At 43.9% G+C, this 24662-nt stretch overlaps 2 protein-coding genes across 3 annotated transcripts in view; one reads left to right on the plus strand and one right to left on the minus strand.

The window, feature by feature from the left end:
- The window catches only part of LOC133506981 (kinesin heavy chain-like), a 105505-nt gene extending 103658 nt beyond the window's left edge, over positions 1-1847 (plus strand). The window contains exon 17 of the mRNA XM_061831455.1: positions 369-1847. The gene's annotated coding sequence lies outside the window, so the exon portion shown is untranslated. The remainder of the gene's footprint in view (positions 1-368) is intronic.
- Positions 852-24285, minus strand: igsf8 (immunoglobulin superfamily, member 8). Of its 2 annotated transcripts, none has more exons than XM_061831459.1 (8): positions 24188-24285; positions 17670-17811; positions 13998-14378; positions 12302-12775; positions 7695-7861; positions 6780-7032; positions 6218-6661; positions 852-4701 (listed from the first exon to the last, which is right to left on the minus strand). In XM_061831459.1, the coding sequence occupies exons 2-8, from the start codon at positions 17710-17712 to the stop codon at positions 4574-4576; spliced, it is 1890 nt and encodes a 629-aa protein (XP_061687443.1). In that variant the 5' UTR covers positions 17713-17811; positions 24188-24285; the 3' UTR covers positions 852-4573. The 2 variants fall into 2 exon arrangements, with proteins under 2 accessions (XP_061687443.1, XP_061687442.1); XM_061831458.1 differs by lacking the exon at positions 24188-24285 and adding an exon at positions 17906-18124.
- Between the last annotated feature and the right edge of the window lie 377 nt (positions 24286-24662).

The following is a 24662-nucleotide window of genomic DNA, read 5'->3' on the forward strand; positions in this document are numbered from 1 at the left end:
AATATTACAAGTATCAAATTCAAGGGAAATTCTTCATACTGAATCATGAAAAAAAGGAATGAAAATTCAAAGAAAAAAAACCTTTCACTTCAAGTTTCTATTTGACTCAAGTTGTTACAGCTCAGGAGTATTTTTTCCTTTTTTTTTTTTTTTTAGAAAACATATTGGGAAAAGTGGATCAAGCATGCTTATTTTTATTCTTTTAATAACTAACGAGGTAGGAAACAAAAAAAGTCAATGGCACTCCGTAATCTCAAATACATTTTTTTTTTAAAGCGGTTCCTAGTAATGACATTCTTGGGAATTATCTAACAATTGTGCTTCACTGGATTCCGGTAAGAGTGGATTTTTTTTTTTTTCTCCCCAAGGCAAAAGCAACATTGAGGATGTTATTGAAGTGGTTCGTCTTCCTCATAACTCGTGATTCAAATCAAGCTTCCGAATGCGAGGAGCGCAAAGAACGAGACCATTTCGACGAGGATTCATTGATCGTTTGTTGCCGTACAAAGCAAAAAAAAAAAAAAAGCGACGCCTCCGCAAGCTGCTTCCGAGTTCACAGTTCGGCCGTTGAGCCCACACGCTGAATCCTGCTCGGTATCAAAACGATTAAGCTTTGATTTGGGTTGAGCTTTGGAAGATGTCTGTGCCCCCCCCCCCCATCCAATCCAATGTTTTCCACGCAGCATCATCCCACAGCGCTCTGGCAGAAACGCAACGCGTCTGCCGCCAGGCTGCTTTGAAACCACAAAAATGCTTCAGGGAGGACAAGAAAGCCGCACAAGGACGTCACGTGTTGTCCGGGCCACAACAACGACGACGACAAACCCACACAAAGGAGACGGCACGGCGCGTGACAAATTCACACCGCTTTATTTTATTTTACTGTATTGTCAAAGCACCATGAGACGTTTAAAAATACATTCAGGGGCGGGACTAAAACACCACCAATGGGGAAGGAAGCGATGTACACACGATTTACATTTGGAGGAGGAGGAGAAAATAAGGCAGAATCTTACATGAATAAAGAAAAAAGATGGGAAATTTACAAGTGACAAGAAAGTAGATTACCGCAAAACGTTTGCTCAAAAAAAAAGGAAGTTAACATCTATTTTTGAAGAAAGAATATTCAATTTTAAACGATTAAAGGTGCAATTTTGGGAGACGAGTGTCGAAAGTCAACATTTTGTAGTATTACTTTGATTTTTTTATTTATATTTATACAGATTAAAAATGAATTAATTAATTATCAAAGAAAAAGGTCTGAGCTGTAATTTTTGGAGGATAAATTAAAACAAAAATAATAATTTCAAGATTAATTTATTAGGAGACAAAAATGTTAATTTTACATGAGATTTTGATTGCATTTTTTTAAAAGAAAAAAAGACCAGTTTTATATGATTAATCAATGTTTTTCTAGATAAAGGAAAGGTGTACCAAAATATTAATATCACAATTTGTGGAGGAAAAAAAACTGCAGTTTGTGTTTTTTTTCTAGAAGAAAAATTGACTTCACAAAATTATTATTATTTTTAAACAAAGTATCAGTATTTTTCAAGAATAAAGTGGAATTTTTGGAGAGGAGCAAAGTTATGATTTATGAGAGGTTGTATTTCATCACGCAAAAATCTAAATCAATTGTATTTTTGAACGGGGAAAAATAAATACGTCATATTTTTTCTTGAGAGAAAATTTATTCATTCATTGTATATTTTTTGGAATTGTTTAAAATGTTCATTGAAGTCAATTTTTTAAATAATTTGCAATCTTAGTAGAAGAGTAGTTTTGCAGTTTTAGAAAGTCTGTATTTTGCGAAATTAGATTTTTTTTTTTTTTTTTTTTGGAAAACCCATCAAAATTTTGAGACAATTCTTAACATTTTAAGATCAAAGTTCAATGAGAGATCATAAAAGCCTGAGGACGCGCGAGACACGAGAATTTCTGGAAAATTTTGGAGCGCCGGCTCAGCATCGGACGCCAATGAGACGTGAGAGCAAAAAGTGACTAACGGCACAACGATTTATTATTAATCAAAAGCATCACGGGAGAGGCGTTCAGGGACGGCGGGAAAATACACAAACGCGTTAAAGGCGCGTTCTTCTTAAAATGGGCTCATGGCCGTCGTCCTGTGCGTGCTGGAGCGACTGCGCCAATGTAGGGGTGGTTGGGGGGGGGAGGGGGGGTTCTGTTCCAGCGGGCTGGGAAAAATCAGCTTTAAGTGGTTGATCTGGAGCAAAGTGGCTCAGAATTCTGTGATTCCTCCCCGCCCCCCTCCAATGTTCGTGGGCCACATTTATAATCAGGCTTTAGGAGAGGACACCAAAAATACACAACACAAGCAGAGAGGACCCCCCCCCCTCCCCCAACCCCCAATGGAGGCTGGCTTTCCTTTTCACGCTTTGTGTTTTCAAGTGTGACAGAGAAAAAAAAAAAGTTCAGTGCAAGACAACACAACAGCTTCTCTGTTGCTTCTGCAAGCAAGCAAGCAAGCGCGCGGGAATTGCCCACTGCCCCTCGCAGCACCGTTCGCCCGCCTCTGTCACTTCGGCAAAGTAAAGCAAATTCACCCGCAAATGTATAAGAAAAAAAAAATTATATCACACAAATATACACTAACAAATGTACTTCCTCAAATAGTGGCCTTGTATACACACGTCCTATACACATCTTGTCTGCAAGTTAAAAAAAAAAAAAAAAGGGGTGCATAATAGTCAATATGTAATATAATGTAATACTGTATGATTTGTTTAAAGATGTGTTAATATTGAGAATAAATTCATATGTCTTCAAGACAAAGGCGGGGATTCAAATTGAATTTCTTTTACAGAAAATAGACAATTTCTTTTGTGCAGGAAATGAATAATTATTTGAATAATCAATCTGTTGATATATCAGATTTAAAAAAAAAAAAAAAAAAAAATCCCATTGTTCAAAAACCGAACGTTATTGTTACTGGTTTGCGCCACATCACAAAAATGGGGAAAAACTCGATCAGTGTGTTCCAAAGAAAAAGCAGATGTTTGCAAAGGTTTTGATCCATCCATTTTCTAAGCCGCTTATCCTCACAAGGGTTGCAGGAGTGCTGGAGCCTATCCCAGCTGTCGTCGGACAGGAGGCGGGGTACACCCTTGACTGGTCGCCAGTCGATCACAGGGCACATGGAGAAACAGTCGCACTCACAATCACACCTAGGGGCAATTTAGAGTGTCCAGTTAATGTTGCATGTTTTTTGGGATGTGGGGGGAAACCGGAGTGCCCACCCGGAGAAAAGCCACGCAGGCACGGGGAGAACATGCTAACTCCACACAGGCGGGGCTGGAATTTGAACCCCGGTCCTCAGAACTGTGAGGCAGATGCTCTACAACTGCTCCACCGTCCTGCTGGAAAGGTTTAATTTGAATCAAATTCAAATATCGATGCTAAGACGCCGACAGGCTGAAGACAATTTGAAATATAATGTCGCTTAACAATGAACCTATTTTAAATATACTGTAGCTGTCAATTAATAGATTAGTTGTCGATGAATCGATTAATAGTTGTATTCTTAAAACTTTGAGAAAAAAGTCCCTTGTGGGAGGGGAAAAAGATATGAAAATAATTATTGAGGAGAGAATGGGGGCCTAATATGAGACTCGAGTAGTATGCTTTCAGTCATAATTTTGCATTTCAGGTTAAAAAAAAAAAAAAAAAAAAGTCAGATTATCGTATCGTATTATAGTCCGAACATTAATAGTCACTGATAGTGTAGTGGTACACACTTTAGGGCAACGTGGGATCGACGCCCGCTCGTCGATTTCCATGCGACTGATTAGCGAGTAGTCCGCCTTTAGGCCCCAGTTAGCCGGGTTAGGCTCCGGCGCTGCCGCGACCCCTGTGAGGATATGAGTCTTGGAAAATGGATGGAGAAAAGATTGCTCTTCAAAAAGAAACTAAACTAGTACAAATCTAAAATAGATGAAGAACACTCGCTTGCTGTGAGGTGGAAAAAACGACCGGCCCCATTTGTCCGAACTCCTATCGAGCAAACATCTGCAGACGTGTAAAATAAACAGCCGCTATTGAGCAAACGCGCTAAGTGGTTTTTTGGCCCCATTTCTTTTTGTCCTTGCGAAGGAATTTGCAGAAGTAGCTTCTTCGCAAACAAGATGAAAAAAAAACATATTTACAGTACAAACTTCTGCTCGGTGCATTTCAGATGCACGCGTCCGTTTGCCGACAGTAACTCGCGGTACCAAGTAAGTAACACGTGTTTTCGTTTTCAGTACCCGTCAAGTCAGCGACTCCTCACGTGGCAAAAAAAACATTTGGATGAACAGCAACTATTTCAGTTCATGGAGGGGGGAGAAATAATTCCACGACTCGTCAGCGGAGCACAAACAAAAACTCGTGGAGAACGAGGACGAGCAAAGAACAGAGCGAGAGAGAGAGAGAGAGAGAGAGAGAGAGAGAGAGAGAGAGAGAGAGAGAGAGAAAGCGCCTTTTGACAGCGGTGGTCTCGTAACAAGCTTATAAAAATAAAAAGGTTTGGCATCCAACTGGGCCAGCAGAACCTCAAAATGGCGGGCGGCTGCGGCGGCTACCTCCGAGCTCGCTGTTTGGCCAGACGCTTCATGAAGCAGCAGGTCACGGCGGCGACGATGACCACGCCCACCAGCAGGGCGGACGACACGCCCACCACCAGCGGGATGAGGAGGAGGTCGGCGACTACGGAGAGGCCAACCGAGGACGAGTTTCATTTTCCCACTGAGCGCCGTTAACGTTGCGTGTTATGCAGTACTACTGACGGGGCCTCGTGTGGACAATTTCTCTTGGGGGTGTGCTGACTTTTGTTGCCGGCGGTTTCAATATTAACGGCTTTAGTAGATTTACACTCCAGTGTGATACAAGCTGAACGGTGCCAACATGAGAAGTAGGGAGGGGTCGTTCTTGCTTCATTACAGTTTGAGTATATTAGTGAACTTGTTCTGGTGTCATACTATAAACGAGCTTTCATTTTGGTTTTCATTTCCAAGAGCTTATCTTTATACTTGAGCATCTTCACTTTATTTTGCTTCCATTACAGTGGTTGACTTTGATATTCTCATATGGATTTCTTGTGATAAATGCTATCATTCGAAGAGCTTTCAAGGTGGTACAGTAAAGCTTGGGTTCTCAAACGTCCCCGTCTTCAAACAAAAATTTCCAGATTTTTTTGCTCCTGTTTTCGAACGAAAATCGGTACTCCAACGCCCCAGACAAAACCCGGAAATAACATATTGCGCGCGGCCAGACCAGCTGACCCACGACGTGCTTTGTTGTGAATTCCCACCCCCCCAAAAAAATTACAGAAATAACATAATGCGCACGGCACAAGCAGCTGACCCACCCAGGACACATTTTGTCATTGTCCATTTGAACGCCCCCCCCCCCCCCCCAAAAAAAAAACCCCAGAAATTGACATAACACACGCGGCGCAACCAGCGCACTTTTCTCATCCTGTATGACGCGGCCTCTGTACACAGACGTGTCCCGGTCGTGACTGTTGTTTTTCTTCTTACGGAGGACGACCGTATTAACCCCCAATCACGGCTCCAAAAAAGGCAAGTTGCTTGTTTAAAGTTATTCTGCACTTTTGTTCATAAAAAAAAAAAATGTTTACAAGGCCGGGGGCCGAGTCGCTACAGATACGGCAATGCGCTCCCAGCCTCGCGTACTCTGCTACTAAAGCATACATTTTAAGAACATTATTTTATTATATAAAGTATTTTAACTATAGATGTAGTTTTACTATGCAGTTTATTATCAGGAAAAGCTAAAAAAAAAAATGCTTTAAAAAGCCAAATTTTTTGGGCTTGCAACACATTATTTCTTTTTCCCATTCATTGTAATGGGAAACATCGATTCGGTTTTCAAACAAATCACTTCTCAAAACGTTCAAAAGCTAAAAAAATGCTTTAAAAAGCCTCATTTTTTTAGGCTTGGAGCACATCATTTCTTTTTCCATTCATCGTATCAATTCGGTTTTCAAACAAATGACTTCTCAAACTGTTTTCTGGAACGGATTGTTGTCGAGAACCGAGCCATCACTGTACTTTCAGCGAGAAACAAATTCTATCAGTTTATGTTTTTGCATGAGAAATATCATTTTAATTGAGTTCAGTTTAGTTTCGGAATGATCCTGCTCAGAGCGCTGACAACTAATTAAAATGCAACGAGGACACGCAGTATGAGAGCATCTTACCTCGGGCGTACAAGTACACAGTCACCGCGTTGGACTCGGCCTTGGCCCCGGAGTTGTACCAGCCTCCGTGCGGATCTTGCCCCCAGGCCTCAGCGCGGCACGCGTACGTGCCCTGATCCTCGACGGTGGCCGCGTGGATCCTGAGCCGGTAGCTGACGGCGGACACGCGGTCCACGCTGACCTCGCTGCCGTTGCCGTAGATCTCCACGACGCCGTCATACGTGAGCGCGGCGACCGGCGTGGGCTCGGCCTCGACGGACGGCCCCGGCGCGGGGCTTTCGGGCGTCCGGACCTGCCGCTCGGGGATGGGCCACCGCAGCCACTGCACCTGAGCCCGGGCGGGGCCGGTGGTCGTGATGGCGGCGGTGCAGAGGAGGGTGACGGTGCTGCCCCGCTTCAGCAGCGGCCCTGGGGCCAGCTGAGCCTCCGCGGAAACCACCACATCTGCGAAAAAAAATGGTGTGCTCGAGACGGCGATGACAAATTGATACACATCGAGATAGAAATACCCACCCCGATTTCTAAACAAATACATTGTGTTATAGTATTTAAACACGCTCACCTTTGGTCTTGAGATTGACCGTGACGCCCTCCGACCTCTGCGTGAGCGTCGCCGGAGCGGAGGGAGCGGGGAACCTGCGCCCGGCGTACACGCTCACCACGCAGCGGTAGACGCCCGAGTCGGCGGGGCGGGCCGAGAACAGCTTCAGGGAGTACCGGGCCTCCGCCACTTTCTCCATGGAGCCGCCGCTGGCTCGGCTGACGTCGTCGCCCCAGCTCACGACCCCGTCCGGGGTCATCCTGGCCACCTCCACCTGATTGGACCAACAACAGCAACAACATGTTTTAAAAAAAAAAAAAAAAAAAAAAAAAAAATCAATGCCGTAAAACCGGGGGGGGGGGGGGGTCAGGGTTTTTTTTTTTTTTCCCCCTCAGAGAACCGTTATGAGTGTGAAACCACAAAAATTTTTTAATCGCCGTAACTAGTTTGGGAACTCAATACAAAAAAGTGGTAATAAATCATTTAATTTGAAATTTTTGTCCAGATTTTCACGGCAATCATGGAAGTTGGCACGGATGATTTGCCTCCGCGGGACTCACAAAATCATATGGCGGGCCGCATCTGGCCCCCAGGCCATGGATTTGACACCTGTGCCACAAAACCAGACAGCACAAATACATTTTTATTCAGCAACATAAAACTTGGGAGGCTGTCTTGAGATTCCGGGGGTTGGCCGCTTCAAAGATGGTTGAATTTGAATTTTAGTAACAATCTGGATCAAGACTGACAAATGAACAACTATTTTAACGGAGTGCAGCTACAATCACGATCAACATTTCATTCCGTACACTTTTGTTGGTTTAGCAAAGAAGAAGAAGTAATCCGCTCTTTTGTAAACGATAACGACATTGCAGTTATGACCCATTTTTGTATATAACTTCCCCTCATTCAACCAGTACAAGATAAGAGTCTTACCTCAACCCCTCCAGACCCGACAAGTTCGCCCCTCTTCATCCACTGGACCTGCAGGCCCGAGTTGACGTCGGCGGGCAGCCCGTTGACCTCGCAGGTCAGGAGGAGAGGCGAACCCACCTGCAGGGTCACCTCTCCTCGGGGCGAAGACGTCACGCTCAGAGACTCGGCTGTCGGGCGAGAGAGGGGACGGCTTCAGACCGGGCGGCGTTTATCGGCTCGGCGCGTCACTGGCGTTGGGACGGGAGCGCAAAACGTCCCACCTTTTCCCATATGTGGATCGTGTGAGCTTACCCAAGCGAGCAAGTATGGAAGTAAATATGTGCCACCAGGATTTGAATTTGAAATGTAAATGATCACATTTTCAATGGTTGTATTTCAGTGTAACTTTTCAATGTGAACAACTCAACCGGCTACAATTCGCTGTCTAAAATTCACTGTCTGTGCCACCAGGCAGGGTTACTTCAGGTCAGAAGCGAACAGCCAGCCAATCGCACTTTGGCTTTCTTCGTATGTGAAGTCACGTGACCAAGAAAGCGTAACTGCGATTGGCTGGCTGTTCGCTCCTGCCCTGAAGTAAGCCTACCTTCTTAACACTGAATTTAGACGGTGAATTTCAGACAGCGAATTGTTAACATTGAAAAGTTACACTGAATTACAACTATTGAAAATATGATCGCTTAACATTTCAAATTCAAATCCTGTTAGCACTTATTTACTTCCATAGCAAGGAGTCTACGTTTGTCACATATGTAGGCCATAGTCCCATATTATTATTTATTTATTTTTTTTTAAATTAATGGTGGGCAACAGTTAACCCCCTCTCAATCCCCCAAAAAACAAACAAAACAAAACAAAAATAGATTGCGGTGTGGTGGATCAGCTAGAAAAGTGTTGGCCTCACAGTTCTGAGGACCCGGGTGCGATCCCGGCACCCCACCTGTGTGGAGTTTGCATGTTCTCCCCGTGCCTGCGTGGGTTTTCTCCGGGTGGGCACGCCAGTTTCCTCCCACATCCCAAAAACATGCAACATTAATTGGACACTCTAAATTGCCCCTAGATGTGATTGTGTGTGCGACTTTTTGTCTCCGTGTGCTCTGCGATTGGCTGACAACCAGTTCAGGGTGTACCCCGCCTCCTCCCTTGACAGCTGGGATAGGCTCCAGCACTCCTCCTGACCCTTGTGAGGATACGCAGTGACGAAAATGGATGTGTGGAAGGGTTTAGTTTTCCCAGTCAGCCGAAGAAATTTGTGTCGGCTGCCACATACGCGGGATTCACTCCACCACTTGTCAATTTGGTGGCTCGTGATGAAGTGCGCCGTGCCTGTGTCAAAGTACAACCACTGCTATAATACAAGGTCAAAGGCGTACACGTTCATATTTCAAGGTCCACGTTGTTCTCCGGGCTGCCAGGTTAATCAGGATGCTATTTGTTTGTGCAAGTGTGCACATTTATCTTTAGTGTGTTGCGAAAATACATTCTCATAAACATGTATTCAGTCCTTATTTAACAACCACGATTAACAATAGACGCACTGTCTTGACAAACAAAAGAGGAAGGTGCTAATCAGGCGCACACAAGACAATGCAGGCATTGTCCCCGATTCGATTCACATTGAGTACATTTTATTAGTGCCGCTACCATCGAGTCGGTGACCTCCATCCATCAACGGGCCGACGAGTTCCCAGAACGCAACTTTGCTTTGTTGCATTTGAACTTTTGAGGAGTTTGGCCGCAAAACTTAAAGGAAAGTACAAATCCCAAGTGTCGATAAGCGCACGGCGGATGAAAAGGACATTTAATCCTCCAGATCCCCGTGAAAGCTTTCAGGCGTAAAAAAAAAAAAAAAAAAAAGTGAGCCGGGCTGCGAGGGACACGGGCTGGCGTCCGGCCGGTATCGACCCAGCCAAATTCAGCTGGATCATCGTCAGCGAGAGAGAAAGAGCCGAGTGAGGAGCGCGTTGGGGGGATTCACGCCGGCATTTCACGAGCCCCCCCCCAAACTGGCCGGGGAGGCAAAAGAGCTGAAGGAACACGCAGGAAGCCATTGAACTGTCAACTGTTTTGCAGCTGCCTGCCAAACAAGCAGCAGGCAAAAATGTAACAGAAAAACATTCTTGCCTCAGAAATCTGGAAAGAGGCCAAAAGCGCGACTGGGCCAGGATGACTCACGCCAGATACGGATCGCAACATGTTTGTAAAACGCATACCTTCGATAAAGTACACCAGTCGCTCACATTTGAAAAATGTACGGCTGTGGTCGGTCATGCCCGCAGATATACGGTTGCGGGTGAAACATAAAATAGAACTGATTCTCTTCTGATTATCAGATGCTTTTTTTTTTCCTTTTTAAAGATTATCCTGTGGTGTGGGGTATGTTAAGAGTAATTCTTACCCCCCAATCTTACAGGAGTTATTAAACTCTTCTTAATTTCCTGTCTGTCTGCTTGACCAAATCATGCACACCAAACGGAGCCGGAACCGATTAATAAAGTTGCACAAACTGTTTCATTCTTCACATTCTGTTCAACGTAGTCCTATATCATAGAGTGCAATTTTCTATATTTAAAACAAATTTTTTTGGGGGGAGGCGTAGGGGTAGGATGGAACGGATTAATGGCATTCCCATTTATATCAGTTGGGAGTGGTGATTTCTGATCCGAGCATTATCACAGAACAAATTATACGCCTATCTCAAAGCGCCACTGTATATTAATAGATACCAGATACAGTCACCCACATTTGAAAAATGTACAGGTGTGGTCAGTTATGCCCGCAGATATAAAGTTACGAGTGTGGTCCACCAGTCATGCCCGCAGATAAAGATAAAGTTGCGGGTGTGTTTGTGTTCCGTTTGTAATTATGAGAGTTCCCCTTTAAGAGCTGAGGGGGGGGCGGTGTCAGGTAAACTAGGAAGTAGAAGGAGGCTGAGCAGCAGCTCATTGTTAGAGATTGTGTGCTTCCGTGTTTAAAAAAACAAAAAAAAAAAAAAAGGTCAAGACTACACAAAATAAGCGACCCCTATCTATATCTATGCATTTCTACTCATAACAAATTTTACGCACATGATTTTTCGTATTCACGCCCGTCAAAATCACAGTGACTGAAGTACACCTTTTGTTTCGTCAGATGGCGCCATTTTTGTCAAATCAGCATTCATCAATAGTATTTGATCCTGACAGTGTTGCTGGAAGTTAGATGTCGATAAATATGTGATGTGATACACATCAGGTACCACCACGGGTGCCCCCAAAATATGCAGTTACTATCAAGGGACCTGAACTTTACTGACAAAACACCCAAAATGAGACTGGATAAAAGTCGCATCCATGCTTCTGCGTTCATTCCAAATTCTGACCCGAACAACCTCAGTAGAAATCGAGATGAGACACCAGGAAACGTTTTTCCAAGGCAGGCCGTGTGAACCGCAGGCTGGATTTCCTGCACTCAGCTGCCACGAGAGGCCCTTGGCGAGGTCTTTCGATGCTCATTTGTGGCTTGAAAGATGCTTTCCCTTTCTATCAGCTCAAAAACCGCTGCAGCGTTTTATTGAAAGCATTTACAGTCAACTTGCGCATACTCCGACCACCCAGCGTGGCGACAACACTCATTAACCACTTAAAAGTCACTTAACCAGTGCATTGTTTTAAAAAAGAAACAAAAGGAAAACAAGTCCAGATTCATATTTCCTTGTGGAGCCTTTTGTGGTGACTGAAATTGAAAATTTAGAGGCCATCTTAACATTCTTTTCTAGTCTGTTGAAAAATTGCAAGTTTCACCCTACTTGATGCACCCGTAATCTCGTGCTAGGTGCGTCGGGTCAGATGACCGGACGCTCCTGGAGATACCAAGGACTAAGGTACAGATTCAGAGGAGATTTTTCTGTTGTGGGTCCAATTCTTTTGGAAAAAAAAAACAAACAAAAAAAAAAAAAACCCAAAACAACTTAAAACTAATTTCTATTCTTTGGCTTGTAACTCAGCATGTGACCCCGCCTGCACCGTTTTGACAGGTTACAGCAGGGGTGCACAATGCGTCGAGAGCAAAGTAGATCTTGGGGTAAAAAATTCCGGGCATCCCTGGGTGAGAGTGTTTGGCTCACAGTTCTGAGGACCGGGGTTCAAACCCCGACCCCACCCGTTGTGTGGGTTTTCTTTGGCCACTCCGGTTTCCTCCCCAAAAATGCATTCATTGGAGAATCAAAATTATTTGTGATTGTGAGTGCGAATGGTTGTTTGTTTCTATGTGCCCTGTGATTGGCTGGCAGCCAGTTCAGGGTGTACCCCGCCTCCTGTCAAAAGACAGCTTATCCCCATGTAGGTCTTTAGAGGGGGCGGCACGGTCGGTAAGCGGGTAAAGTATTGGCCTCACAGTTCTGAGGACCCAGGTTCGATCTTGTGTGGCGTTTGCACTCCGGTTTCCTCCGACATCCCAAAAACGTGCAGCATTAATCGGACACTCTAAATTGTCCCTAGGTGTGATTGTGAGTGCGACTGTTGTCTGCGATCGGCTGGCAACCAGTTCAGGGTGTACCCTGGCTCCCGCCCACTCCCGTGAGGATAAGCGGCTAAGAAAATGGATGGACTTTAGAGGTAGATTGTACTCACAGAGTTGCTTAACAGTCAGGTTGCCGATGTCCAGGGTCCTGTGCGCAATCTTCTGCCACGACCGGTCCGGGTCGCGAATCCACTGTGCGGCCTCGCAGAAATACGCTCCCGTGTCGTCGGGTTGCAGCCCCCTCATCTTCATCACGTAGACGTCCTGGCCACCCTCGCCGTTCCGTTTCTCCAGCGTCACGTCGCCGTCGTCATAGCGCTTCTTGTAGGCGCGTCCCGGCACCACGCCCAGCAGCTTGTCGATGGAGATGATCTCGCGAACGGTGCTGAGCTCCGGCCCGCCGGCGGCGGCGGCGGCGCCGCCCGAGCCCGCTCGGGCCCCTCGCTTCCCGAAGGTGACCGACAGGTGGGTGAGCTGCTCCGAGCGGATGCTCGCCGAGCACGTTAGAGTTAATTCGGCGCCTTCCGGGAGGGGCTGCCCCGTCAGGGAGCGGGTGAAGCTGATCTGGAGCGTGTCAGAAATCACTGCAAGTGGACCGAAAAAAAAAAAAAAAATATTGCATTAAACCCACCACAAGAAAAATATTAATACAGTAGTGCCTTGATATACTAATGACTCGACTTCCTGGTTTGTAGAGTTTCAATTTTAACAGAGTTCTGTTTTTAATGTACCTCCAACATATGTCATAATATTATTCGGTATACAGTACAGTACATTGTGCTCCGTATTATTATTATTATTAGAGTATAGCAATGTTACGGGTGCCATTTTGATTCTGAGGTGGAACGGAACATTCCGAATGACCAAGCAGAACCCGTTTGACTGCTGTTCTGCATGGTTAGTGATTACATCTCGGTCGCAATGCAACAGAAGCGTCACAGATTGTCGTTTTGGAGGAACCAAGAAGGCGAACAAATGGACTTTATAGCCACAATAAATGTGTTAAATCAATACCTCTTTCAGAGTGTCAATCAAAACTAATGGTCTCTGCTGGAGCAATATTTAGCATTTTCCGTCAAATATTTGTGCATTTTCCCTCGATTTCTGTATATTAGTCCCCTTGGTTATAATTTTTCCCTCACATTTTGTTTTTCCGCTCCTTTTTGTGTATTTTTCACCCATTATTTTTATGCATTTTCAATACTATTTTCTTGGATTTTTTTTGTCCAATATTTTGTGATTTCCCCCTTACATTTATGAATAAAATAATTTATTTCATTCAACACTCTGTGTGCAATATTTGTGTAATATTGTTGAATATTTTTTCAATAAGGCGGCACGGTGGAGCAGCTGGTTAAGCGTTGGCCTCACAGTTCTGAGGTCTCGGGTTCAATCCCGGACCCGCCTGCGTGGAGTTTGGAGGTTCTCCCCGGGCCTGCGTGGGTTTTCTCCGGGTGGGCACTCCGGTTTCCTCGCACATCCCAAAAACACGCAACATTAATTGTACACTCCAAATTGCCCCTAGGTGTGATTGTGAGTCCGACTGTTGTCTGTCTCGTGTTGCCCTGCGATTGGCCGGCGACCAGTTCAGGGTGTACCCCGCCTCCAGCCCGTTACCAGCTGGGATAGACTCCAGCGCTCCCCGCGACCCTTGTGAGGATAAGCGGCAATGAAAATGGATGGATTTTTTTCAATGAAATGGGAATTTTCTTTATGATCTCTTAGCGTGAGGCTCAACATTTTGTGGTTGTACCTAATAAAATGACAACACAGATCACGGCCAGACGGCGCGCGTCGACCTTTTACCTTTGACGACCACAGCGCCGCTGTAGGACCCCTGGTACACGCTGTCCGTGCTGGGCGTGTAGCACTCGTATTTGCCCTGGTCGTCGGTGCGCAGCCTCTGCACCACCAGCCGCACGTGGTCGCCGGAGTCACGGTCCACCCTCACCTCGCCGTTCCTCACCCGGGCCTGGTAGGGGGCGTAGGGGAAGCTCTTGTCTTTGGTGGACACCACCCCCATCTGCCTGCCGCCGGAGTCGTCCCTGTACAGGAACCACTCGAAGTCCTGCGTGCGGGGGCCTTCGTAGCCCGAGACGGCGCAGGGGAGGGAGAGGGAGAAGCCGGCCACGCGGTACAGGGGTCCCTCGGGGACGGTCACCTCGCGGGACGCCGTGTAGAGGAGCACTGTGAATGTGACACATAGAAGGGGGAGGGGGGGGCAGTGGGGGGGGGGAGATAAGCGTGATGTTGATGTTGACGGGGAAAAAAGATCGAAGGATTTCGGCAATTAAACGTGACGGATGGTGCCCAACCAAAATACACACATGACTGTGTAGCGATCGCTTCATTTCAGGTAGGAATTATTCTTTTCAATATCAAATTACAAAGAAGTATTTATAATGCCATGTTGGCTCATTAAAGAAAACTGCGTTTTAAAAAAAAAAAAAAAAAAAACGACAGGCAGTCGCCTCTAATGTACACGGAAACGTGTTGTGGACACACGTTGAACTTCGGTAAACTTCTCCCCGACAAACTTTTTTTTTTTTTTTTCATATGCATTATTCTCAAATGATTCCAGTGCGTATTTAATGAAAAGAAAATAAACTGTCGGTCACACAGAGGTTTACGTAGGTTAACGTGTGGCCGCAACATGCTTCCGTGTACGGAGGCTGAAGCCAATCCCAGTGGTTTATTTTCTATTTTTAAATACGTATTGGACTGATTCGAGAATAATGCATATTTGAAAAAAAAACATCTGTCACGGACATGTTTACCGAAGTTTAACGTGTGGCTGCAACACGCTTCCATGTATGGAAGAGCTGACTCGCTGTCGTTTTTTTCCCAATCATAGTTAATGAATACGAGTTTGTGTAAAACCAGCGGTCATTTATTGAAATATTGGTATTTGTATCGAAAAATCTGAGTGCCTCCATCACTATGTGGAATTTATTTTTGATTGAAAACAGATCCAGCAACGAAGTTTTTGTACGTGTCCAGACTTTTCTACGCTTTCAAACGCTTCCGTGTAAATCTCGACGACTTACTCACTAGATACACGTTTAGATCCAGTTGTCCAAGACAAGCGGACACGAATTAACAGTCCAAATTCTTCTCATCGAAAACATCGACTTCAGCATTAAATATCGGTCCTCTATGTAAAGTGTCTCTCATTTTTCCACGTAACTTCGTTTATTATTACCTTCTAAATGTTTAACGGTATCGGACAAAACTCTGGGCGTCGTGCAGCAAGACATGTTTTCGTTTTGTTTCAATGGACTTAGCATTGAACAATGCTTTGTTTGACCTGCAATATGGTGACGTACACAAAAGTCACGTGACTTCGGTGACGTAGGTGCACGAGCTCTATCCAGTATTTACTGAGGCACCAGAGCCCAACAGTACTATAATCGGGTTTGGCAAAACATGGTACTATTGATTCTGTATTCACATTTTTATAACAGGAGTTGTCGTCTCCTATCTTGCGTGCGATCAAACAAAAGTTGACACAAACCGTGAAAGACTGATAAAGAAGAGAAAGGTGTCAAAAAAGTTGAAAGAGTGCTACAAGCAGGTGACGCTTTCATTTTTTTATGACAGTTTTAAAATGTTTTGATAAAATCTGTCTCAAAGATTTGTATTTTTTAATGTGTTTTTGTCTCATACAGTATGTGTATTTGTAAATATATATATTTTTGAATCACTTTTGCTCTCGTCATAGTGAGTGCATATGTATCTAATACTTTCACCAACTCTACTCGCACTAAAGTATCCTTGATACATTTCTTTTGGCCATGATAATACATTTTTCATACCATTTCGTCACGGGTCTCTTTCAGATTCCAATATTTTATTTTTTGCCGCGACAATTATTATTACGTTTAGAGGCACGCACGTTTTGAACACTGGCTCCCGGCCCTGGAGGGGATTTTAATCTTAATCTGCCAGCAGCGGCAAAAGCGGAGGAATAAATTCACCGTCACTCGACGCCAAATGCATTTTTTTTTGCGCTCCCTTCAACCCCACCTAAAATGGATTATTACCTGAACAAACCAGAAAGACAGGACGTGTGCGTGTGGGCTTACGCCGTCGGGCGAGTCGCTGCGTCACCGTGACACACCCGTGGATAATGACACGGGCGCCGAGCGGGAGGGACTTAAGCGGATCGAGACCTAATTAACGTAGGACTCGCGAGCTGGGACTGATAGGGATGCCGCACTTTGTGTGGGACAATACTCAACGCTGTCTGGATTAGGCGGGACAAGATGGTGGCCGGCGGAGTCGTCGCAAAAAAAAAAAAAAAAAAAAAAACGTACGGCGAATACCACAAACGCAACATTGACTTTGCTCTTATTGACACATTTTGCTGGGCTCGAAAGACGAACTTTTTCCAGAGACCAAATTTAAGTATCTTTTGTTGTGTATTGTCCTGGTTAACACATCTGCCTCAAGTTTTGAGGACCGGTTCAAATCCTGGGGCCATGTTTGCACGTTCTCCCCGTGCCTTCATCCCAAAAGTATGCATTCATTGTAGAAATAATTCCCCAAATTCCTAAAATTCCCCTTCGGTGTAATTGTAAGTGCGAGTGGCTATTTGTTTTGTGTTAGCTCATGGTGTACTCTCCCTCCTGCCTGAAGATAGCTGGGATCCTTGTGAGCATAAGCGGCTCAGGAAATAGACGGAAGGACAACTTTATTCTTGTAACCTTACGCCCTTTCGGTCACAATTTTTTTTTTAAATATTGCAACATTTCATCTCAGAAAACTTCATTCTCTTATTACAGATTTTTTTTTTTACCTTAAAAAAAAAAATTATATATATATATATATATATATATATATATATATATTTACATATGTACATTGTATTGTATATACATATTTTTTTCCAATATGACATTTTTTTGTCAATTTACTTTGTAAAAGTTTTTCCACTGAATATGAAATTAATATGAACATTTTCTGAATTTACCTTGACAAAATTATTGTATTCCTTTAGAATTCTGACTTCATGTATGCATTTACGTGAATGATAATCAATCCTCAACATGTTTGTTTTTCCCTTTGTTTCTGACCCCCAAAGTGACTTTATTTCCATAATATTCCAGATGTCTATTCAAAATAAAATCTAAAATTATTCTCAAAATGTCCATTTTAAGCATTTGAAAGGACCTCATAAAAATGACCCTCATTACATTGTAAAATTCAAAGAATGAGAAGCGGTTTTTCTTTTGGGGGGGGGGGGGAGAAATCCCTGTACAAAAAATAAACAATTGTGTACTATGTGTGTTCAATTGTAACTGAGCATGTTGTGAGCCATCAGCAAATTCGGTCCCATAATTGATGCATAATCCACACAGCTGCTTGGAAAAGCGGCATCTTGTAAAATGGCTGCATCATACGACAAGTGCACCGATATTGCGCCACGCAAAATGCGCAAAACCTGCACGCACACTTGACGATGCGTGCGTTGCTCACCATAGTGCAGACAGACGAATAAGGTGCTCTTTATCCCAGCCATGACGCTCTCGGGTCTTCCTCGACGGATTACTCCGGCGTCGGGTGTTCGTCCGGCCGTGGCCGGTGGCCGCTCATCCCGCCTCGAAGGTCCCGAAGGCGCCTGTTGAGCGAAGAACACCCCAATGAATGACAGGAACGCATCAGCGCATTCGGGTTCGTCCCGCCATGTTTGCGTTTGAAACCGAACTCATCACCTGATACGCGCCACGGCGCGGCCTAATAAACAAGTCGTCGTGAATGGAAAAAAAAAAACGGTCCGGATCTAAACGTGAACTAATACAGTATGAGCGCGGTTTGGTCTCAAAGTGGGACGCATCCGAGTCGTCATAGTTGGGCTGACTGGAGGGAGGAGCCCGACCAAAAACCCGAAGAGCTCGACCGGCACCATTGGCCGGAGGAACGAGCATCCACAACTGCAGGGGGCGCCCTCCGGAGAAAATCATACTTATACGGCTTCACCGGAAAAGGATTTACTCCCATATCCGCTGTTCATTTTCCGGCTCACTTTCGATTTGTGTTTATTTTGTTTCAAGTTATTTATTACTAACCATCTTTCTATTTTTAATAACGGAAGATTCGATACCACACAACATTTGTTTGTTTTTCCTTTGTTTGAAATGGTAATAATTATCTACAAATAAATTAATAAAAATAAATAAATAGTCAATGACGCGAAGGAGGACGTATAATAAGGGACTCTTTAGAAAATCTCCACTAGTACGTATTTCTGTTCCACCGTTTGCTTCCCAGAATGAATTTCTTTTTAAATCTACAAATTCCTGAGGTCCCCGAATTTGAATCTCTGCTCGTTTTCTTTTTTATTTTCTTTCTTTTACTGCACGCCCCAAAAACACGTTTCTCTAGTTTACGGACAAGCACTAGAGAAAAACTGATACAGTAGTTGGATTTACATGAATGATAATCGATCCTCAAATGGCAGCCCTTCATTGCAACTGAATTGTGTGTTCGTATGCTTGCCATAAGAGGGCAGCAAACACTTTGAATTTAAACAATCTATTCGAAGCCCAAAGTTGCGCAGTCTAAAAGTAGTACAATACGTTTTCATGATAGCCAATAACTAATTTGCCCTTGGTTCAGCACGTTCATAAATGCACATCAAACACACACACACACACAAATGACATACCATAACTAAAAAAATGGGGCAGTCAATGATTCTTTATGAAGAGACGTGATGCATTTTCCCCAGTTGCCTTAACATGTCATTGCAAAACTTTGAACAAAATATCCCAAGAATTACAGGATACTCTATGCACACTATTTATTGTCCAGTTGAAGTCACCTCATCAGACGGAGAAGGCAGAAGTGTCTTACGCAAGGGAGCCAACCCTGATCCCATCATACAAACGAGGAAGCTGATGGCAAGTAGATTTTGTAACCATGACAACAAGAGTTGGTGCGAGGTGGGTGTCCCTGAATGTAAACAAGTGACAACCGTGTAATATCTCGAGACTTTTACATTTTCTTCTTCTTTTCCTTTCGGCTTGTCCTGTTAGGGGTCACCACAGCGTGTCATCTTTTTCCATCTAAGCCTATCTTGTGCATCCTCCTCTCTAACCCCAACTGCCCTCATCTCTTCCCTTCCATCTACGTTCTCTCTGGTCTTCCTCTCTCTCGCTCTTTTGCCTGGCAGCTCCATCCTCAGACTCTCTCGCCTCCGGACATGTCCAAACCATCTCAGTCTGCTCTCTCTCTCTTTCCTCTCTGAGAGCAAATGTTTTGTGTAAAATAAATGCACGGTGGGCCAGATAAAAGAACGGAGCAGGCCGTACGTTGGATATTTGTCTTTTCACTGAAAAACCTTTCCAGCCCAAACTCCAAATTGTCCCAATTTTCACATGTTTCAACAGTGGGGAATCATGACAGAAACAGATCTTTTCCATTACATCTTTTCACATCTGTAGCATATTTGTGCGGCGTAATGAGGGCACGCTACATGCGTCCTCTAAAGAGTTCGTACACCACCCGAGAATACCTCATTAGCCGCTTTGTCTCGTTCCCTTTCCGTTACTTTCCCGAGTTCCTGACGCGCTCTCTCTTCCTGTGAGCCCTTCAAACTTGAAGCGACATGGAAAAGTGGATGACTTCACTCATCGGAGAGAGAGAGAGGAAGTCATTAGGGTGTTCTCAGGTTTGACGAATATGCAGACTTCAGCACGAGGGGGGGGGGGTGGCACTTGCGGAGGGTCGACAAACTTGCGCGGACACACAAGTTCCAGTTTCACCTTTCCCGCAGTCATTGCCTTCTGTCCCGTACATTTTTAACACTTCAAACGTGATGTCTTCTTACTGCTCTTACGGGCAAGACTGAAGTGTGAGAGGCAGCACGTTGCCGCGGGGAATCTAGACAGCCATTTAAAAAAAAAAAAAAAAATGGTATATCCGCAGTCACTGTGATTTGACGGGCGCCATCGCACTCGCAAATCTGCACAGTTGAGCACGAAAAATCAAAAAGTCGAGAGTAACGAGTAGAAATGCATAGATATTGAAAGGCGTCGCTTATTTTGTGTAGTCTTGACCAATGTTTCCTTTAAGCTGCGCAATTGTCGCACTCTCAGCGCACACGAAAACCGATCCAGCGCAGTGAACTACAAACTGACATCTTTTTTTTTTTTTTTTTTTAAATATGGAAGCACACAGTCTCGAACAACGAGCTGCTGCTCAGCCTACTTCTACTTCCTAGTTTACCTGACACCGCCCCCCTCCGCTCTTAAAGCGGTACACTCATACATACAAACAGAACAGACACCCGCAACTTTTTATCTGCGGGCATGACTGGTGGACCACACCTGTAACTTTATATCTGCGGGCATGGCTGACCGCACCCATACATTTTTCAAAAGTGAGTGACTGTACCTGGTATCTATTAAAATACAGTGGCGGCTTGAGACATGCGTAAAATTTGTTCTGTGACGATGCTTGTATCAGAAACCCTCACTCCCAAGTGATATGAATGGGAATGCCATTAATCCGTTACATCCCACCCCCCAAAAAATCTTATTTTAAATATAGAAAATTGCACTCTTTGATATAGGACTATGTTGAACACAATGTAAAGAATGAAATGGTTTGTGCAACATGATTAATTGATTTGGTGTGCGCATATTGGTCAAGCAGACAGACAGTAAACGAAGAAGTTTAATAACTCCTGTAAGATTGGGGAGGAAAATGCCTCACACCACAGGATAATCTTAAAAAAAAAAAAACAACATCTGATAATCAGAAGATATTTCATGTTTTAAATGACATCGGCGTTTTATTTCACTTGCTACTGTACTTGTGTGACTCCGCGACAAACCTCTCACCACGGAGTGCGCAGGTACCGTAGTTGAAAATATAACTTTTAAAAGCTGCTAACTGCTGCTGCTGGAAATAGTTTATTGAGGGCGGTGTTTGCCGACCAAAACCGTACAGAAGAATTGCAGGGTGGAAAGACCAAATGGCCCATTTTGTTCACGGTCATAGTCACGCTGAATATTAGCGCAGTTTTAATCCGTGATTGTCTTTTGCGCGTCTCTCGGCACTTCGCTGCGCCAGGTGTTTGCGTATTTCGTAATATCTTCTCCTGTCCTTGTTCTTTCTAACGTGTTTCTTTGAAAGGGGAATATTAAATAATTTTTTCAATCGTATCCAAATAGTGGTGTTGGGCAGACACTCCCCAAATTGTTTTGTGGCGGGTTAAACTAAGAAACCGTTCTGAAAATGTGTCTATGAGTGAGTAGTTCTGAAAGATTTGGTGTGCCGGAGACGTAACGAGTTGAAAAATCACATTTTTACCAAACAGTACTGTTTGGTCCAGGGTGAAATATATCCATCCATCCATTTTCTTAGCCGCCTATCCTCACAAGGATCCCAGGAGTGCCGGTGCCTACCCCAGCTGTCAACGGGCAGGACAACCTGAACTGGTTGCCAGCCAATCGCAGGGCACATAGAGACAAACAGCCGCACCCAAAATCACACCAAGGGGCAATTTAGAGTGTCCGATTAATGTTGCATGTTTTTGGGATGTGGGAGGAAACCGGAGTGCACGGAGAAAACCAACGCTGGCACGGGGAGAACATGCAAAGTCCACACAGGCGGGTCTGGGATTGAACCCGGGACCTCAAAACTGTGAGGCCAACGCTTTACCAGCTGAGGCATCGTGCCGCCCAGTGAAATTTATTACCCCAAAAAATTCATACAAAAGTGAAACCCTGCCCCCGAATTCCGAGTCACTGACACTCACCCAAAAGGTTTTGTAACTGACTCTAAATGCCACAAGATGGCAGAAAAGTACCCTTTTTATATTAGACAAGACTATGGCCTACGACGTTCCTCTCTTCAGTTCACCACAGCTGCTTGGCACTAAAATGCCACCGAGTGGAGCCAAAGCAATATTTTATACTGGACTGTAGACGTGGCTATGGCCAGAGCACAAAAACAGCATGTTAGGCAAGTTTTTCACCAGTAATGAGCAAATTGGTGAATATGCAAATTCTGAACTGCGATAATGTGGGCATTCAATATATTTTCAGCACACTATTTTCTGGGATTTAGATTCCAGGTCAGTGCTAATCAGTTCAGGGTTCATTGATCAGAAACTGAACCCAAATGGACCTGAAATAAGCGTTGAGGTGGAAATGTGGCTTAACCGTACATGTTTTCCCCCCTCTACATATCTCCAGAGTCTCTACTCCCACTCTGTCTCTGTTAAGGCCACCATAGACTAAACTGTGACCTACCGGAGACCACCTCTAATTACTTAGTCACAGTTGCTACAGTCAGACACTCACAGCCCGACCGGACGCCCCTTACCTCCCCGATGTCGTCGACGGGCGTGACAACGTGTGTGGCATCGCTTAGTAAAGATGTTCCGTTTGTTTCTTTATCTCCATCCATGAACAAATTCGTCCCGGGTTTATTTTCCTCCTGCGCAGAAACACTTCCTAAAGCTGTCTTCCTCTCAACGCCCGGCGACACCATACGCAGAATATCACACACTCCCGCAGGCCGCCAGACAAAATAAAGAAAGTCGGCCGAAGGGGAGCGAGGACACGGCAAATTTACTGCTGAAACTGTATTAGTGATGTCCCCTCCGAGGGCTTTGGTTTCCTCTCTTTATTAAAAGAATGCACCGACAAATGTTTAGCTTAGCTTCGAAGCGTGTCGCTACGGCCGGGATGTAGAATGTGAGGTTCCGCGGGGCAAAAACCAAATGGCCCGTCATACGGAATTCACCTTTTTTTTTTGCCCAAAAAAATACAAACATAACATTCAACCGCTCGGGTTTATTTTTACTGCTCAAGAACACGAGTAGAGCGGTACCTCGGCACACCGGCGACCCGAGTTACGAGCGCTTGATGGTGGCCGCAAACTTCACAACAAGCAGCAAATGGTGAAGAACTTTCAAACTATTGTCACTCCCAGTTGAGTTTACAGTATGTACTAGAAAACTAAAACAGAACAAAGAGAATTAAACATTGTAAACTTAAAACAAAAATTACATATTTTTCCAAAAGCCCAAGCATTCGGCATTAAGTTAGCATAATACCTAATGCCAAAAGCTCATTTGTAACTTGTGGTATTTTCAAAAAGCAGTTTGGTATTTCATTATACTGACTTTATTTTGTTGTCCCCGGAGAGGCAACATGGTATCGGTGTTTGTACCACAGATCTTAAAAAAAAAAAAAATAATAAATAAAATAAAAGATTGGATAGCGCATACATATCTCAAGGTATGTCGATTGGTTGAAGCCAGTTGGCTGCCATCTTGGTACTCCCAAAACGTGTGGAGGACACGGGTTGGATTATGGCGGCGTTTTTCTCACAGTTTGGCATGTAGAATTAAAACTGGTCGTGTGAGCGCGACATTTTTTCGGTTTTAGCAACATGAAGTATTTTTAATTCGACTTGGTAAGACAAAAAAGGCGAAGTGTAAAGGAAAGACATAGAACACCGTGACTACTAAGAAACCTTGCATACTACCTCGGGCTGATTTCCGTGACATGTTAACTTTTCCCTAAATACGCTGTGAAGCACTAGCATCATAACAAAGCAAAAAACTAAGCAATTTTTTTTTTGTCATAAAAACATGAAATTTTAAGTCAATCAGTTAGATGTATTTTTGGAAATAAGGCCTTGCAATGGGCAAATACATGCTAAACGCATTGTTCATTTCAAAATTGAAACTTGTTTCCTCGCATTTGAAAATCAAATTCAATTTGCAGAGTTCTATCTTGTGAAATTCATCAAGAATATCATAGAAAATGTGATTTCTTGCTTATCCACTGATGAACTTTGGAAAAACATTGACATCACTTTTTTGCAAAAAAAACGTCGGCCTATGAAGGTGAAGCAGAATGTAAACAACAACCGGAAACAAAACTTTGTTCAAGTGAATTAAGCTCATCAGAAAATAAAAAAAAAAAACTTTACAAAAAACTTTAACAGTCTCAAAATCAATCTTTGTAACTTACCTGTGGAATGTTTTCTCACAGCCATGAAACTGGCGATTAACGGACAGGAGGATGGTGGACGGCGACTTCAGTTTTGGTGGCCAGTCTTTTTTTTTTTTTTTTTTTTTAGATCAGTGGTTTGTACTTACTACACATCGTTCTTCTTTGCCTCTTCCTGTATTATATTTGCTCCTTTTAAAGCGTGCCCCCTAGTTTTCAGTCTGTGACACCACATAGTGTAAGTGCTAAGCTACATTTAAATGTGATGTTTGCCAAGACTGAACACATAACAGTGCGATATAAAAACCTCACTCATGACAAATTGTTACTTTAATAAATGTTACACTTATGTGAAACTTTTGAAGTAATGGCGTTTTCAAATATCAGGAGTCGGTACACATCATCAAAGAGTATTCAGATGTAAGTACAGTAGTATCTTAAGATATGAGTTTCGTTTATTCCGATTAGTTCATGAAATATTTTTGGTTACTCGTTG

This window comes from Syngnathoides biaculeatus, chromosome 10 (assembly GCF_019802595.1).
Source record: "Syngnathoides biaculeatus isolate LvHL_M chromosome 10, ASM1980259v1, whole genome shotgun sequence".
In the NCBI taxonomy this organism is placed as follows: domain Eukaryota; kingdom Metazoa; phylum Chordata; class Actinopteri; order Syngnathiformes; family Syngnathidae; genus Syngnathoides; species Syngnathoides biaculeatus.

What these genes read in the sequence shown, in the direction of transcription:
- igsf8 (XM_061831458.1), bottom strand. Translation starts at nt 18,118, where the DNA reads ATGCTCGTTCCTCCGGCCAATGGTGCCGGTCGAGCTCTTCGGGTTTTT. An exon ending in TCGGGTCTGGAGGGGTTGAG is followed by an intron (nt 7,033 to 7,694) that starts GTAAGACTCTTA and finishes TGGTCCAATCAG; the next exon opens with GTGGAGGTGGCCAGGATGAC. An exon ending in GGTCAATCTCAAGACCAAAG is followed by an intron (nt 6,662 to 6,779) that starts GTGAGCGTGTTT and finishes TTTTTTTCGCAG; the next exon opens with ATGTGGTGGTTTCCGCGGAG.